Genomic DNA, 16,911 nt, shown 5'->3' on the forward strand with positions numbered 1-16,911 from the left:
GCGTACAGTAGGTCAGAATCTCAAGGTGAGTCCAGGTGAGGGGCGTGTTACCTAGTGCCGCTGGCCAGAAGCCCGGATTCGCCTGGGCGCGGTTCCCGAAAGTGGCTCCTCTGCACACAGCAGCCTCTTGGCTGTCAGCGCGCAAAATCTCCTCTTAATCCCTGCTCCCGCCGGATTAATTAGGGCCTCCTTAAAACATAAAGTTAGGTGTCGCCCGGAGGCTTCTTTCCTGGAACACTGGGTGGTCGACAATCCTCCAGCTCAGCTGGGCGCCCCTCCCCAGACACTATTAGACGCAGTGGCCGGGGAGACTTGAGCGCCTTTCCGCAAACCCCAGCCGGGTTCCCAGGACCCCTTGGTGATCGGCGCTCTCCGGGTTAACGGAGTCAGTTTCCAGGCCCGGCCACTTTCCTCCCGTGTCCCAGCCCTCAGTTCGGGGCAAGCAGCCTGGGTGCGGGGCGGGGCGCGCAGGGAGGCCGAGGCCGCGCGCTATTCCTGTCGCTGTGAGCTACCGGCCTGTTATGTGCGGCACCCAATCATGCCTCCGACCGGCAGCGTTGACCCGCACCCCGCCCCCCCGCTCTTATCACTCGGGCTTTGATTTGATCCTCCGCGCAGAATACGCTCACCACCACCAGCCCCGTTGCCAGTTGTCCCAGGCCCTCGCGGGTGTCCACAGAACCCGTCCTCTTTGTCTACCGAGGGAGGTCAGAGTCCTCGCCTCGTACTCTTAGGACGCCCCGAACCGGGCCACATCAGCGCATCTGGGCCGTCGGAAATCCAGCACCACCAGGAGTCGGTCCACTCAGATATCGGCCCTTCCAGGTGATGGTGCGAGGCTACTGCGGGCCCCTGCCGCACAGCTGTGGGATCCCCAAACTGGGTTGGGGAGGGGGCTTTGGGCTGACGTGCTGGCAACCTCGGCAGTCGCGGAAACCAAACCCTGCACCCCCTCAGAAGACCCCAAAGTCCGTGCCTTTCGCTACTAGAGGCTCTGGAAGCCGTTCCCCGAACGAAATGGCTCTGAGAGGGATACGGGGAGATCTGTGAACCTGGATGAAGGAGCCCCCGGCTTTAAACTGAGCAGGGAAATAATGGGCCTCTGTTAAGGCCCCTGAGGCTTGTGCATAGTGCCCGAAGATGCCTCCGGAGGCGCCAGGCTGGCCTCAGCCCCCGCCCGGCAGCTTCCCGCCCTGGGCATCATGAGTTACTTCCTGTCTTACTGCAAAACTCATGGCGGCGCACTGCTCACCGGCTACCAGGCCCTGCGCGCCGAGGGCTTCCTGTGCGACGTCACGTTGGAGGCCCAGGGCACCGAGTTCCCAGCGCACAGGTCTCTCCTTGCCTGTTCCAGCGACTACTTCAGGGCCCTGTTCAAGAGCCACACCCTGGAATCCCAGGCACGAGTGATTCACCTGCACGTGCCGTCGGCGGCTAGCCTGCAACGTCTGCTGGACTTTATCTACACCGCCTGGCTGCCACTCTCCATGGATACTGTAGAAGATACGTTGGAGGCCGCCAGCTACCTGCAGGTCACCGAGGCCCTGGGACTGTGCGGCCGCTACCTGGAGCGCCTGCTGGCCCCAGAGAACTGTTGCTTCGCCGCCAACGTGGCGATGCGTTTCGGTTTGGCGCATACGCTGGACGCTGCTGAGCGCTATATCGTGCACCACCTGCGGGAGCTGTTGGCGCAGGGTGCGGGCCCCGTGGGGCTGCTGGAGCTCAACCCCGCATCGCTGAGGGCCGTGCTGGGTGCCCCCGACGTGGCGCGGGTGCCAGAGGCCCGGTTGCTGGGACTGGCTCTGGCCTGGCTGCGACAGGAGCCCAAGGCCGAACGCCTGGCCCACTGCACCGCGCTGCTGGAGCGCGTCCGCTTCGGTCTGGTGCCTGCCAACGTGCTGCGGCGAGTGTACTCCGGCTCCGGCCTCGAGCTGCCTGCCCGTGTCAAAGGCCTCATCATCCAGGCCCTCAACTACCATACAGCGCCGTCCCGCCAGCCGCTACTACAGGGCGAGCAGACCAGCGTCCGGAGCCCGCAAACCCGCATCTTATTGGTCGGGGGGCGCAGGGCACGGGAGGTGGTGACGGAGGAGGTTGTGGGCCCCCAGGGGGCAGCCAGGGGCAGGGACGCCGTGATGGAGCCAGAAGAGGAGGAAGAGGAGCAGCTGGAAGAGGAAGAGGAGGATGACAGCGAGTGGGAGCGCACCCAGGACGTGGTGGCTTTCGATGTGTACAATCACCGCTGGCGAAGCCTCACGCGGCTCCCAGAACCGCTGTTAGGGCACAGCGTGTGCGTTGTGGGCAACTTCCTGTTTGTCCTGGGCGGGGAGAGCCCTTCCGGCGGCGCCTCCTCACCCCCGGCCAACGGCAGGTGGGCAGTCACCAACCAGGTGCACCGTTACGACCCGCGCTTCAACGCTTGGGCGACGGTACCCGCTATGCGGGAAGCGCGGGCCCACTTCTGGTGCGGTGCCCTGGGTGACGGGCTGCTGGCCGTCGGGGGACTGGGTGCGGGCGGGGAGGCGCTGGCTTCGGTGGAGAGGTACGACTTGCGCCGGGACCGATGGACTGCGGCTGGGGCGCTGCCGCGGGCCCTGCACGGTCACGCGGGGGCTGTTGGGGACCGCGGTGTAGTGTACATCTCAGGGGGCAAGTCAGGGAGAGGCGAGGGCGGCGCGAGCAGCCTCAGGGATTTGTACTCCATGGGCCCCGGGGAGCGGGCCTGGAGCAAGAGAACGCCTATGGGCACGGCCCGCTTTGGGCACCACATGGCTGTGCTTCGCGGTGCGGTGTTTGCTTTTCTGGGACGCTATGAGCCCTTTTCTGAGATTGAGCGCTATGACCCGGGCACGGACCAGTGGACACGGCTGCGGCCGCTGCCCTACGATCGCTTCTGCTATGGACTGGCAGTGGTGGAGGAGACAGCCCTGCTGCTGGGGGGCGTCAAGTGGCGGGACTCGCGCCAGGTGCCTACCCGCAACGTGGTGGGCTATGACCTCGACCTGGACCGCTGGGAGGACATCGGCTGCGCACTGCCCTGGGCCTGGAGCAGCCTGCAGTGTGCAGTGCTGCAGCTGGCTGAGGGTGGGGATGAGGAGGGGGAGGCAGAGATGGGAGAGGCTCCAGACTTAGTGCTGGGCTTACTGCGTTAGGGCAGTCTCAGGTCAACGGAGAAGAAAGTCGTGCTCAGGCAGGTTTACAGAGCAACACATGGGCTTTTCCTAAGAATGAGACTTTGGGGAACTGAGTGGCTTCTGAAGGTTAAGGAGGAAAATAAGGGTTTGGTCAAAGAGGAACATTTCCCTTTAAGCTGAGGAGACAGCAGGGGTCAAATAGAAGGATACAGGAATCAGCTTCATTGAGCTAGGGATTTGTATAAATTCTCATGCTGGGCTAGAGTTGGACTTCCAAAAATAAAATATGACTCTAGCTCCCTTCATATTGTTAAAGTGTTTCCCTAGGTGCTAAGTAGTGATTATGTTTGTGCCAAACAAATAGTAAAAAAAATGTACTGTAAGAAGTTATATATATACAAGACCCAGAAAATCATTAGCTATAAAGGCTGTAATAAATAGCCCTAGAAGATGGCATTAGCTGAATAAATAGTGAAAGGAAAGTGCCTTGGTTAACCAGAATGAAATCATTGTAAGGAAAAGTATGATTTTATGGTCCAGAACCATGGTTCTGTTCTGGTTTAATATAAATACGGAACTGAGAGGGGAAAAGATCTCTAAGAAAGCACTTTTCATTTTCTTTTTAATAAAAATAACCTGGGTTAAGTTGTTCTGTCTCTCATCCTTACTTACCCCTTGTCTGCTTTTGCCCTGACTTTAGGCAGCATATTGCTTTTAAGTTTCAGCAACCTTAGCCATAATAATCAGGGTCCTCGGTTAAGTGGAATACCTGACAAAAACAAAATCCTATTTCCTTTATCCTCATTAAATATTCAGTCTGCAGATATGCTGTAGGTTACATTTTAAAAAACACAAACTTATTTTTGGTGGCTCCTCCCTCCTCCAATTTCCCCAAAGAATCACAGAGAAAGGGAAGAGGAGTAGGTGAAATGTTCAAGTTCACATCAGGGAAATGGAAAACCAGCTTGATTTTACAGGGGCTCAGAGAAGATGCTTGTATATTGAACAGCTGCTGCTTCTAGCTTGTACCACCGATGGAGTAGTAAAGTTAGAACCTGTGACTGGGGAGGGGGAAAAGGAGGCATGGTGGCTGTGTGATTGCATCACAAAGAAATGTGGTGAGGCTCTGTATGAATAAAGTAGGTGCTTTATAAGGTTTCGTTAAGAGCTGAATTTATTTGACTTCAGTTTACAGTGCTGCCTCTCTCCTAGATTTGAAACTAATGCAATAAAATGTACAGATATATAGTTTTAAAACATCTCTTTCATGCTAGGCTAGCCACAAGTCTTTTAAAATTCATTAGCTTAATTTTTACCATTTAAAACAACAGAGCAGACTTTACAAGAGGAAAAGCTGCTTAGTAGCAACACAGCTAGTCTTTCCATCAACTGCTTGCTGTTTACAGGGCACAGCCTGGCCACTGTATCCATGACACGTCCATCAGGTACAGATATTTTTAAGTGAATGTACACATTGGTTCAGTAAACATCAACAAATCTAAATACCTTTAACAAGCACACTTCATTTTAGGACAAAATGATGTTTTGTTTTTTTTTTTTACATATACAAAATCCCACAAATGTAATGTGCATCAATATTCATGCAGTAAATAAATTTTTTACAAATAGTATTTTTAAATGATAAAAATATTACACTGGACCCAAAATTCCATACAAACATTAATACATGATTTCTCATCCATTTTGACTAAATATAGGATTACTGAAAATGTGCTGTAGAAAGGCCACTTTCCTGTACAGTTGTGCAAAGTCTGCAAAACGATAGTGATTCAATGGTGGTTTCGAAAGCAAAGAAAAAGATACCCGCTGTGGCGTTTTTACTTTCTCCTCAACAGCAAAAATATTCACTGGCATGTATATGAACTCTTAGAGATGAAAGTACATTCACTGAGCTGTACAGGCAACAGTATAAAGCTGATTAGAAGTAGAGTTTAGGATATAGAATAGTAAAGGAGGGTCCCTTCCTCCTCTTAAAAAAAAAAAACAAATAAACAAACAAAAAAAAAAACAGCAAATTGTGACTTGTACATTATGCAGCCAGACACTAAAAAGCAGCACAGTTGTTATCATGCTGTGATCACTTTAAAAAATGAGATGCTCATAAGTGGAAATATATGAAGAGGACATTTTCATAGACTTCATCCACCCTCTACAACAATTCATGAAGTCAGGAAAAACCTCTATAAATTATTTCTCTCATATAAATCAATGTAAAAGATCTCTGAGTGACCATCATCCTCTTGCTCCTCAGGAGAGAGGTACGTTTTTATGTTTCAACATTGTTTTCTATATTATAACACATGTCAGCCTAACTAAACATATTTTATTATGCCTGAAGCATAATTACATGAGTTTAATTAATGGACTAGCAGGAAAATTGGAAACTAACTGGAAAGTTCATTCATTCCAGCTTATACCTTGTAGTTTTTTAGGACCTGGAGTTTAAAAACATGAGTTTGGGCTGAACTTTTATATATATATATATATTCTGTTAGCTGCCTTTCTGGGTGAGTTAAGTATGTTTTAAAAAAATGCACTCTCAAATTCCTCTGTACACAATCAGCATATCATCACTACAAAAATAAAGGAAGATTTAAACCAAGAAAATAAAGCAGCTCTATCATCAATTTTGGTCTTAGTTACAAAAACATCTTACAAAGCTTTGCCCTGATACACCACTAAGTGTCCCCATAGATTTGGAATAGTATTCCCATTAACCAGCTTTCACAAGTTAATAGACTATTAAGACGAATATTAGATACCTGAACTTCTCTTATGTTGATGCTCTTCTAGTTTGCTTAACTCTTGTAGGCGCATCTACATTTCACAAAAATAAAACTACAACATTAAACTTTGTGCAATGTTTAAGAAAATTCTTAGAACATTTTAATAAATATAAAAAAGGTTTAAGTTCTTTTCCCACCCACAAGGATGTCTGCACCTGAAAAAATGTGATTTACTTTTGAAGTCTTGTTTATATAAAATTAACTTAAAGGGAGAAAAGATGACGTTAGGTAGAAAACTGCCATTTTGTGTTTTTTCTACTTGAAGACCACTTGTCTTCAGAATAGTCTGCAAAAGTTAATTTTAAGTCATTGAAGACAGTTGATTTTGCACATGGTAAACATAAGCTGAGCACTAATTGCATATAAAATATACAAATGCTCATGAAAGACAATGGTATTATGACCATATATGGTTTGTTTCATATAGCTTGGTAACACTGAAGTATAGCTTGTTAAGTGTCCCACACATTGATATAAAAACTACCTTTTATACTTGTTCAAAATACCAGAAGGTACCAGATGGCCTGAAGTCAGAATACACTTACACGTGTGTTTCAATGTATGAATGAGTGTGTGTTAGAGAGGAAGTGATTACATCTACTTCAGAAGAAATACTTAATGGGTCATTTGAGGTGGTGTTTTGACAGATATCCAAGAAAAGATCAAGGTACATCTGCTTCCATTGTTGGAATTCTTTAGATGTCAAGTCTGGATTGTCTAGGACTTTATCGATAATGGCTACTTCCCCTTCTCTGGCCTGAAAAGCAAATGGATTCAATAGTTAGATGCAGACAAACTTTTGTTCAAATTTAAAATAAAAAGTTAATAGGCAAAAAATAAAAAGCCCATAAGCAATGGCTCTGGTATATGCAAACTGAACTATTTAGAGTCAAACCCTAGTATATGTTTTTCTACCCCCAAGGTATGCTTTACATTGCCTATTCTCTGTACTTTATTTTTTCTCATTTACCATCTCTACCTATGGAAATATTCCTTATTCTTTAATATGCAGTTCAAATACCTCTCATTTCTTGAAGCCTTCCTTCATCAGTTGGAAAAAATGTTCTCTCTCATAGCATTTTATCACTGTCATTGAGTAGACTTACCATATTCTGTCTTGAGTTACATTTACATTGTCCTTTCTCTCCTGCTAGGTGGTCAGTACCTGTCTTTTACCGGTCCAAGGAAGGGGCAGGGAAATCTAGAGAATGTTCTACAGGAAATAGGAACGCACATTTCTGGGCTAGCTAGACTTGAAAGGGAATGACAGCCACATGCCTAAGCAGTTGTTCTGGTCCTTGGGCCCAGACAGAGACAGCAGGGTTGGAACCAAGGATTTTTTGAGTTGCTTTGTGCTTGTCGAGGGGACTATTATAATTCCAGGAATGACACACACCCAAGGTTGCTTGGGCAGTTATTCTTCCCTAACGGGAGAGTTACATTTCCTATTAATTTCCCACACTAAAAAGTATAGGGCTCTATCGTTTTTTACCAATGAAGGGAATTTCTTTTTTTTTTTTTTTTCTTTTCTTAAAATTAAGTTTATTGGGGTGATATTGCTTAATACGATCATATATGTTCCAAATGTACAATTCTGTGATACATGATCTGTATATTGCATTGTGTACCCATCACCCCAAATCAAATTGTCTTCCAAGGCACATTTCCTTACAGTGACTTTTCACCATCCTTCTGTAAGAGAGTGGCCGGAAGCCTCAGAGTTTGGGGGATGGGACTCAGTGGAGCACAGCCATTTTCCTGAGAGATACCTAGTGTCTTAGTTATGTAAATGGCTATGACCACTCCAGGTGCCAAGAAGATGGGAGGGGCTTTGACTAGAATGGTGATGAAAAAGCTTACAGGGCCTGCGCGAGATTCTGCAAGTGGCCAGGACCGGTCAGCACACTGACTGCATCATGGGCTGCAGTCAGGGTTTTAAAAATAAGGCAGCAGCCATTTGGGGGTCAGGGGCCATGCAGTTTGAAAGATAGCAGAGGCACCCCACGAGCCCGCCATGAGGTCTGGTGTGTAAGGAGATGCTGTGCGGTTCTGGATTAAGAGCTGGAGAACACTGTGATATGGGCAGAACCTCCCCAATCAAGTACAGATTAATCGGAGCTGCCAGGAAAGCTGAGCTGGGATTGAGAAATACGGAGCCCCAGACTTCTATTCTCCTAGAGGGAAACAGTACCTCTGACTTTTCTGTTCTGAAACTGGCCTGATTTGGCAAGAGGGGAGACAGGACTGTATGCTTGTGGGTGTTTTAAAGGGAGCAGGAATTCACAGCAGAATTCAGCCATTAATCTAAATCTGCATAACCTTTAAATAAACAATTCCTTTTCTTTTCACCAAAATCTGGTATTGGGAGTTACGTTTTTTGTTTTTTTTTGGCAGCTGACAATCGAGACTCTCATAACTGAACAGCCCATGGGTTCTGTTTCACGTCTTTGCCTCAGAGAGTACAGCATTGCATGCCTGGGAACTCATCGATACTCAGTGAATGGAACATACTCTTTGCTACTGGAAGAAAACTTTTTTGTTTTGAAATACACAGAGTATAAAAGATAGGGGTGAGGGGCTGAAAGAGAGGGGGACAGGAGCAGGTCTTTAAAATATGTGAGCCCGACCTGCTTCAAAATGGCTGCCTGCTGTCCCAATCAAGCAGTTTGGACCTGAATGGGAGGGTGGTGCAGGGTAGGGGTCTATTAGGTAAAGATATCTTTGGAGTAAGCTTGGTCACCAGAATTATTCTTAGGAATATTGTAGCTCTTTTAAAAATTCTCTTCTTAGTTACCAAAAGGCCATTAGGTTGTCTCGTGGATTTACAATAGTATTTGTATTAATACCAACTGAAAGCTATTTGACTGAAAACTTGACCGCTTGCTATGGGAAATATTTTTCAAAGAATCCATTTTCTATTTTATCTTTTTGGTACTCATCTATGTTTCAAAATCACAAAACCTCAGCAACATACTATGAATCTGAAATACTTCCCCAAGGAGTCCTTTGACCTTTTGCTCAGTAAGATAGTTCTTTTCTGTTTTTGATTTTTCAAGGGTGCAGGGCCTGCTTGCAGGAGAGTTTGTGTGGCAGGCCTTCTCCCTGCCAGACATACACACGGAGGTCGCTCACTTTTCTGCCTCCTTGGATTTCCAGTCTCTCAGCTCCCCTCTCCTCTCCACCTCCTCCCCAGTCTGGGGGTGGAATAATAAGAATGCCACAAAGAGTGTAAGTACTTGTGGAATTGTATAATAGGAAAAGTAACATGTGAATTGGGAACTAATAGTATAAACAGAACAATTATAAAATTTCTACATGGAACATGAATCACTGTGGCTTCACTCCAAATGCGCTTCAGGAAATAGTCCTGAAATATCACAGATCCTTTTAGCACCCACTACTGCATTCTGCACGCATGCTGTGTTCTTCTAATAACTATATTACTTACACTACATGGCACATTTGTCTTAGGAAACTGAAAGACTGAGTAATAACACTAGCCTTGCATTTTTGGAAAAAAAATTAATTATATCCTGTTTTCTCCTAGAACTAAGTCACATAACATTTAGTCAGTGCTTTGAGATGTTAATGAGAAGTTAAGATTATTTCCTCTTTACCAATACACTTATTAGGCTATAAGAACAGCTCAGCTCCAGGTTTTTTCTGTTTACCTATCCTGCCCAACCCACTCCGTCCCATCTCATTTTGTATTCCTGCACCTAGAGTATCTGATAATTGCCTTTAAATTCAGGAATGACTCTCTTGAACACAAATTTCTCCTTCCATTTCCTATCTTACCTTTAAAGTGCTTTTGAGAATTCTCAGCCTGTGTAGTTTTTCATTCATCACAGGATCATTGCATCTCTTTATAAAAGATAGCTTGTACTCCATTTTGGTTGAAATGCGATGTTCTCCCAGAGGTGACAGACTGGCTTGCTCCAGTGCCCTATATAAATCTTGCAATGAGTCTCCTAACTTTTCTTCCCCACTTTCACCTGCAATGTCCAAAAAGAGAGAGAAATGAATCCAGTGTAATAAACAGTTATTTGACACTCCAAAAATCTACTAAAAATCATCTAAAAAACAGGATAATGAATAATTAGAAAAACACTCTATTACATTAAAAAAATCCCAACAAACCCACAGCTGCTAGTTTTACTGGGTAAGATTAGCTACAGGCAGCCAGTTGTTTTAGAATGATAAAATAATAGGATGATTTGATGAACAAAATATTCTCTTTGTAGCAAATCACTGTAAATATCTTGAGTCCATTTACTTCAAAGAATTAGAGTACAAAAGGTACACAACACAGAAACAGTCCTGCACATAATTTAATCTTATAAAACATCAATAAACATCCCTTATATTGGTAAGCATAGAAATGCTGATTAATAGAGAGCTCTCCTGGTATAGCAGTAAGCTGATTTCTTACATTTTCCAGACTTCATAAAATGGAATGGCATTCTTTGAAATCTATTAGATTATAAGTATCTTCCTATAGTGTGCCACTGAGGGTTATTAGGTTTCATGTGACTTCCATAATAATGTCCGCCACATTGTAAATATACTAAATGATCATAAATTATCAATAATAATGCTTTAATTAAATCAAATATGGGAATACATTTATATGAAAATTCAGGAGAAATCTGGCACATACTAAGAAAAGCTATTTAGCATTTGTAAGACCTGGGAAGAAAATACTCCAATGACATATTTCTGAGAAAAAAAAATTTTAGAAGACTGGTTTAGGAAAGGACCTTAGATCTATTGAACAAGTGAAACTCCCATCTTGTTCTTTAATTGCCTGAATATTGGTGTCTTATCTTTCTCAACAATAATAAAGATGAACTTGGATTTTAACTGTGGTGGTAGATAGTATTAGGGCTATAACACATTTCCATTGTTTCCAGTAATAGAGAGCCAGAGTCCTATTTGAGGAGTACTAATTGTATTGGCCCGGGAGTAAATATGGAATGTTTTTCATTTATCATAGTCCATGTGAAGATTTTAGGCTTTCTGACATAGTTCAAAAGACTTTCTGAATGGCAATAATAGTAGTTAATATTTATATGTGCCACACAGTATGGTAAACGCTTAATGGTCATGATCTCATTTAATCCTTATAAGAGAGCTAAGAGTAGATCTTTTGATTTTAATTTTATAGCAGGGAAGTACCTTGTTCAAAGTCACAGTAATTGGCAGAGCTAGAATTCCAACTGGGCAGTCTAACTCCAGAATTCATGATTTTAATAAGAATTTGATACTGCCAGTTTCGTCAATAATCATTTGAATTGTGTATTTAACAATAAGTGTTAATGAATTTGTGAGACTCCCTTAAAATGCAGCATTCTTAAAATTTTTTTAGAGTGTACCCAAAACCACCCCCAAAGCCCACAAAAACAGTACCTTAACTTAAAGGGATCACCTTTAGGATTAAAAAGTAGCTTCATTTAAGTTTCATATTCAATTTTTGGCTCTTATGCTGCTGAGGTTAGCAACTATTGGTAGGTGTGATTATTGATTCCTTTCATCCTTTCATTGGAAAGTTCCTTGTTATCATCAGCACATACTATTACTAATTTCATAAATTTTAACTTCCTAATCATGTATCGATGTTAGAACTATAATCTAAAAATACAAAAATCCCTTTAAATAACAGCTTTTAAATTTTCTGTTGTTGGCCCATCTTTGAATGTTGGCAACACCTACAGAATTTTGAGGGATGGAAGGATGAAGGACTGTAAAAAGGAGAAATTGCTTTGTGGGTTAAAAGTAAGATTGAAACAGGGCAGGGAATTTTAATTGAGAATGGTTTGGATTCAGGGATGCACAAAATCATAAGGTCATTCAGAGTAACTAAATGGAGTTGTAAAAACAAGGATATATTTGAATAGCATAATTCCATTTCATAAAATCACAGGCCAGGAAAGGACCCCTAGGAATTATTTACCAGTTATCATTCTTTTAGCCTCAAGGCAAGACTGTATCTAAAACTTGATGTAATTTCATGGAGCAGAGAGTGAGAGAGAAATGGGAGGCCTAATCTGTGAATTATAGTAGTTTAGGTAGAAAGTGGCCTAATGTATTATTAGTTTTGCAGTTTTTGAAAGAAGGTGAAGAAAAACAGATTCAGATTATAGTTTAAGATTTAAGGGAGCAGAGTATTTTTACATAACAAATTTTTATTTTATAAATAACCTTCTTCCATTTTACCTAAAGCTGTAGGGAGTATATATTTTGTTTAAAAAACACTCTTAGCCAGTTTTCTTTCTCCCCAGTTCTTAAAGTTTGTGGAATACTGGGCCAGATTATTGGTTTTTTTAAAAAAGTTTCAATGTAGTTTTACTTTTAAAAGGATAAGTAAAGATTTAATATAAATGTGATAAACATATCTATTAAATGAATAAAAAACAGAAGATTTTTTTTCCCTGTTCTTGATTTAACGGGGAATAAAGGCATTCAACGGAAGGACAACATAATTCTACAAAGAATCTGATTTGAGAGCTGTAAGAATAACTGAGTATAGATTTATCTCTGGGCAGCACGTATGAACAAGAAATCACGAGACGGAACACAGAAACATTTCCTAGTAATGGAATAGTGTGCTTCCTGTAAGAAATAACTAAGGCCTCCTCCCCCCACCTCTACACATCATACACATATACAACATCACAAGACACAGCAGTGGGATGAGGAATGATGAAGGATTGAGATGCCAGGCTACCACAAAATGCCACCAATCACTGAACATTTTAAGACTAGACAAAGAATCCTTTTATTTTCAAGGGGGGTGGTGTGAGGGGTAGAATCACATTATAAATCTGAATCACTGTGCTCAACAGTCAAAACAACACAGAACTCAACATTCAAGACAAAAACAGACCTTTATTTTCTTTTATAATTTTCAATTGGTTTCCTTGATTTTTTTTTCTCAGATGAATACCAATTAAGTCAATTGAGGCTACTGTTGCAACTGAAAATATGAAAGCACCTTTATTTTCTTCTCTTTTTGCCCTCTTCTTCTTTGTCTCCTTCTCACTTCTGTTCTGGTTTCTCTCTTTTTTAAACCCTTGCTTTTCTTCTTCTAGAAGAGGCTTGCTTTAGAAGAGCAGGCAAGCACTTGGTGAAGTCTGCTTCCTGATTGACTTTCTTTCAATGTGCCATTGGAGCACTGGTGGAATACCAACTCTTTTCAATTTGAATGAATGTTTCTGTAAGTTGGCAAAGTGTAGAAGACCACATGCAAACCAGAGGACATATATAGGAACCTTCAGTGATTCCTAGTGAGGAAGTGTATTGCTACGATAAACTTTTAATTGGTATCTAATAAATTCAGGAATTCTGGGCCTTTGTACAAATAAATTCCCTCCCACATTATATTTATATTTACAACATGTAAATTAGTTCTGTGTCAGATGACAAACTTTTCTATTTCAATTGTATGAAAGCAAAGAGAAATATAAAGTTTGCTTTACTATATAAAATTTCACTGATAGATTTGCATATCACTAAGAAGTTTTTTATAAATTAACTTGTATCTGTGCCAAGGGAGGGTCATCTCTGGCTGTGTCATACATGGCAGTGGCAAAAGAAGATCCTTTATTGTTTCATTTACACTCTTGCTTTGCTATGAAATATCGTGACCCTATTCCTATGTGGTGAGCATCACAGTGGCTCATTGTCTGGTGCTTTCAGTTTGCATATGCCCTCCAGGTAGTGATAAAAAAAAGGTCAAAGAAAAGATTAACTAATGCAAAATAATAGTTTGTTGGAACTTTGTTGCAAATCGATTATTAGCAGATGATAATGCATTTCTCAAATACTAAAAGTTGGCATATTTCCTTCCATTCACGGTCAGTGGTTTCCAAACATTTTGATTGTGTACATTTAACAGTTAAAAACACTTCTGCTGTTGATAACTTATATACATGTATTAATCTATGTTAATAGATATGCATGTTATAAAATGGACACAGAAAAGAAATTTGAAAAAAAAGTGAATTAGAAAACCTGAGGAGAAATTCCAATGTTTTTTCTTCCTGTGCCTCAGTGGCCCCAGGTGTACCCTCCTTCAGAGATCTAGACTGTGACCTTCCTTGAGTGGAAAACCCCCACTCTCCTTTGCATTTTCCATTCTTTTATCAGGCACAGTGCCTCATGCACCCAAGGTTTAAACTGAGTGATGGTTTTATCTACCTTATACACACAGTACTCCGAAGAGGGCTACCTGCCAGGTGACTGTACAATTTTTATGACAGTCTATTGGACAATTTCATTCACGTTCGTTTGGTGAAGATTAAGGACAGCAGAACATAAACTTGGTGACCCAAAATTTTATTCTGGTGTCCTCTCCATTTCCCATGACTGTGATGAGATGTTGAAAGATAGTAAAAAAACAATGAAAAAAGAACAAGTATACCAACTGGGCTCCTTAAGAACCAAGCCAACAATGGATAATCAGTTTTGGTACGTGTTTTGGAAGGGAACTGTGCTCTTTTATAATTGGACAATGATGTCTTCCTGGAAACAGTTGTTCCTTCCACAACACAGATGGGTAATGAGCACAGAAAGCTGGGAAAGGCTAAGTCACAAGGGGGAGAGAAGGCTGGACATAGTAGCATTAGTCACCAGCCAAATGTGAGAGGCATTCGTTCTTGTACAGCCACAGAGTGCCTGAAGGCTCCCAGGCTAATGGTGTCACGTATGTGGAGCACTATTCTTGTCATGAAGGTCAATTAAACATTTGCGTTGAGACAACGGGAATATTTTCTGTGAATACTAATTTACTAGCACACCATGATGAACAACTTATTTATATGTAAGGTGACAATTAAACTTTTAATGGATTTAATGTAGATAGATTTAATATTTATAGGTTTTATGCTAAAGATAATTATGTATTCAGGCATTTACACTCTAATTTGAATTGTCTTATAATTAAATGTTACCTCTCTTAATTCATGAGTTTATATAAGTCAGGTAGCTATGTCTAGCATTGTAAAGCTGGGGGGAGGGCAGTTGGTTATATCAGAAAAAAAGTAAAAGATTTTAAAAGCTGGCTTTTAGTCATTGCTTTGTAATCAACTACCCTTTTCATAATTTAAAGTAATTTGTTTTTTCTCTTAGTCAAAATAACAATAATTCTCTGACAAAAATTAATTTTAGTGAGGAAAAAACCCTTTTATTTAAAGGACAGCTTGAGTGAATCCAGCAATACATATTGCTAAGTGTATTTTAAAAAAACATGTGAAGCCTATCCCTGTATAAGAACGACCTCGTACTTCACCAGAATCAAGTACTTCTATAAAGGTGAGAGAGAAGAGACAAAGTTGGAATTTATTCTATACTTCATTCTCTAAACATGTCATTTCTGCCAAATTATGTGGTTTCATGCCACAAATATATGGCAGTGGTTGGATTTTCAGGGTAGTAGGGTAGTTTTTATGTTGAATAGTTCAGATGGCAAAATCTTGGTGTCCTTGGCATTGATTTATTGACCTAAAGGAAAGGTTCTTTGAAGGACAACCACAGACATAAAGAACTAATTCTATATCTACACACAGAATTTAGAAAATTTAACTAACAGAGACATGAGTGTCAAGGTACCTGGTTCTTAGGCAGGAATTCATAAAGAGGACAGTTTAAAAAAATCAAAGCTAAGAGATGATTATGTTTTAAAATCAATGTGGAGTCACTATAGTCCTTAATGAAAAAAAAAATTCTCCGTATCATAAAATTTCACTATAATAAACAGGGAGAATGACCCAAGACCACCCCACTAATATTAAATACCAACAAAGTGCTTTTTGGTGGATTTTAACATACCAGAACCATCATTTTTATATATACTTAAAAAACACATTAAAATGGTTAGAGCACAGAGGCAATTGTAAGGCAGATCAATGTGATTTTATTCACAACACAAATTCCATTTGTGAGAAAGAAGCAAAGATTACTTCTCTTTAGAAAGATATTTACTATCAAGCATACTTAGCAAATTATTTAGCTATCTAAAAAGATCTGATACCAATTGGTCATATTTTTATTTTTAAGTAATTTATATTTTTACAGGTATTCACATTATGCAATACCACACACTGCGGCAACAGGAAGAAAAAACATTTCCAAATACAATGTTAAATTATCTGTTCATTGCACAGTATGAAATATCCATTAATTAGCATTGAAATTATTACAGAGTATCTTATCCAACTAAATAAAGGAAATTTCACATCCACTACAGAAGAAAAATAAGCAATATTGAGCCATAAGGGACCCAGTTACATAGTATTAAATAATATCTGAAGCTAGTTTGAAAGACATCCAGACAAAATATTTTTTCAAAAGTGAAAACCACAGCCTATATAGATTCGGAAAATTTTACAGAAAGGAATAGCTCATGCCTGTCCTATGAGGCAACAGCATTTGTATACAAGTGCCAAGAAATAAGGAAAAAGTTAGGATTTTAGCTGAGGAATCTAATAAAGCCAGGTATGAGAAATCTTCTTCATTAGTGTCACCAAAAGCAGTCTCTGTGTTGCATCTGAATACACTTGATAATAGAATAAACATAGTAAGTTTCAGAGTAGGTTGTGTATACCTTGCCTTAATAGATTACACTTAATTTAGTACAATACAGCACGTCAAGTTTTAAAAATGCAAAATACACTTAATACACAGAATTTGCTTCCTCTGCTTTGCCTTAAAGAGGCCACAAAGAGTCCATTAAACAGCCAGGGTTTTCTAGTTATTGGAGCTGATCCCTCTCCTTTCCTGGTGTCAGAAGAACACAACTGAGGTGTCACCACACAGAGCCCTTCCCCAGTCAATACCCTTCCCCTTCTGTTCTCCCACAGAAATGGCAGTTTTCTGTCACTGTGCTCCATCTTGATTGGCTTTGATCTTATGCTAGTTCCACTGTAGAAAGCTTGCATTCTTCTTAAGAGTGGCCTGCTCCTCTTAATATC

At 41.4% G+C, this 16,911-nt stretch overlaps 2 protein-coding genes and 1 long non-coding RNA gene across 8 annotated transcripts in view; 1 reads left to right on the top strand and 2 right to left on the bottom strand.

Annotated features, from left to right (window-relative positions):
• Positions 1-456, bottom strand: part of LOC149991781 (uncharacterized) — a 66,096-nt gene extending 65,640 nt beyond the window's left edge. For all 3 annotated transcript variants that reach the window (XR_016508638.1, XR_016508639.1, XR_016508640.1), the window contains exon 1: positions 52-456. This is a non-coding gene — a long non-coding RNA (uncharacterized LOC149991781). The remainder of the gene's footprint in view (positions 1-51) is intronic.
• Positions 457-548: 92 nt separating this feature from the next.
• Positions 549-3,489, top strand: KLHL34 (kelch like family member 34). The gene has a single exon (XM_090265124.1). The coding sequence runs from the start codon at positions 1,203-1,205 to the stop codon at positions 3,150-3,152; it is 1,950 nt and encodes a 649-aa protein (XP_090121250.1). The 5' UTR covers positions 549-1,202; the 3' UTR covers positions 3,153-3,489.
• Positions 3,490-5,169: 1,680 nt separating this feature from the next.
• CNKSR2 (connector enhancer of kinase suppressor of Ras 2) overlaps positions 5,170-16,911 on the bottom strand; it is a 272,213-nt gene continuing 260,471 nt past the window's right edge. For all 4 annotated transcript variants that reach the window (XM_090264455.1, XM_090264454.1, XM_090264453.1 and 1 more), the window contains 2 exons: positions 9,740-9,936; positions 5,170-6,698 (listed from right to left, as the gene is read on the bottom strand). In XM_090264455.1, the coding sequence (XP_090120581.1) occupies positions 6,483-6,698; positions 9,740-9,936 (413 nt within the window). In that variant the 3' untranslated portion in view covers positions 5,170-6,482. The remainder of the gene's footprint in view (positions 6,699-9,739; positions 9,937-16,911) is intronic.

This window comes from Furipterus horrens, unplaced genomic scaffold (genome assembly GCF_987537825.1).
Source record: "Furipterus horrens unplaced genomic scaffold, mFurHor1.1.pri manual_scaffold_17, whole genome shotgun sequence".
Taxonomy (NCBI): domain Eukaryota; kingdom Metazoa; phylum Chordata; class Mammalia; order Chiroptera; family Furipteridae; genus Furipterus; species Furipterus horrens.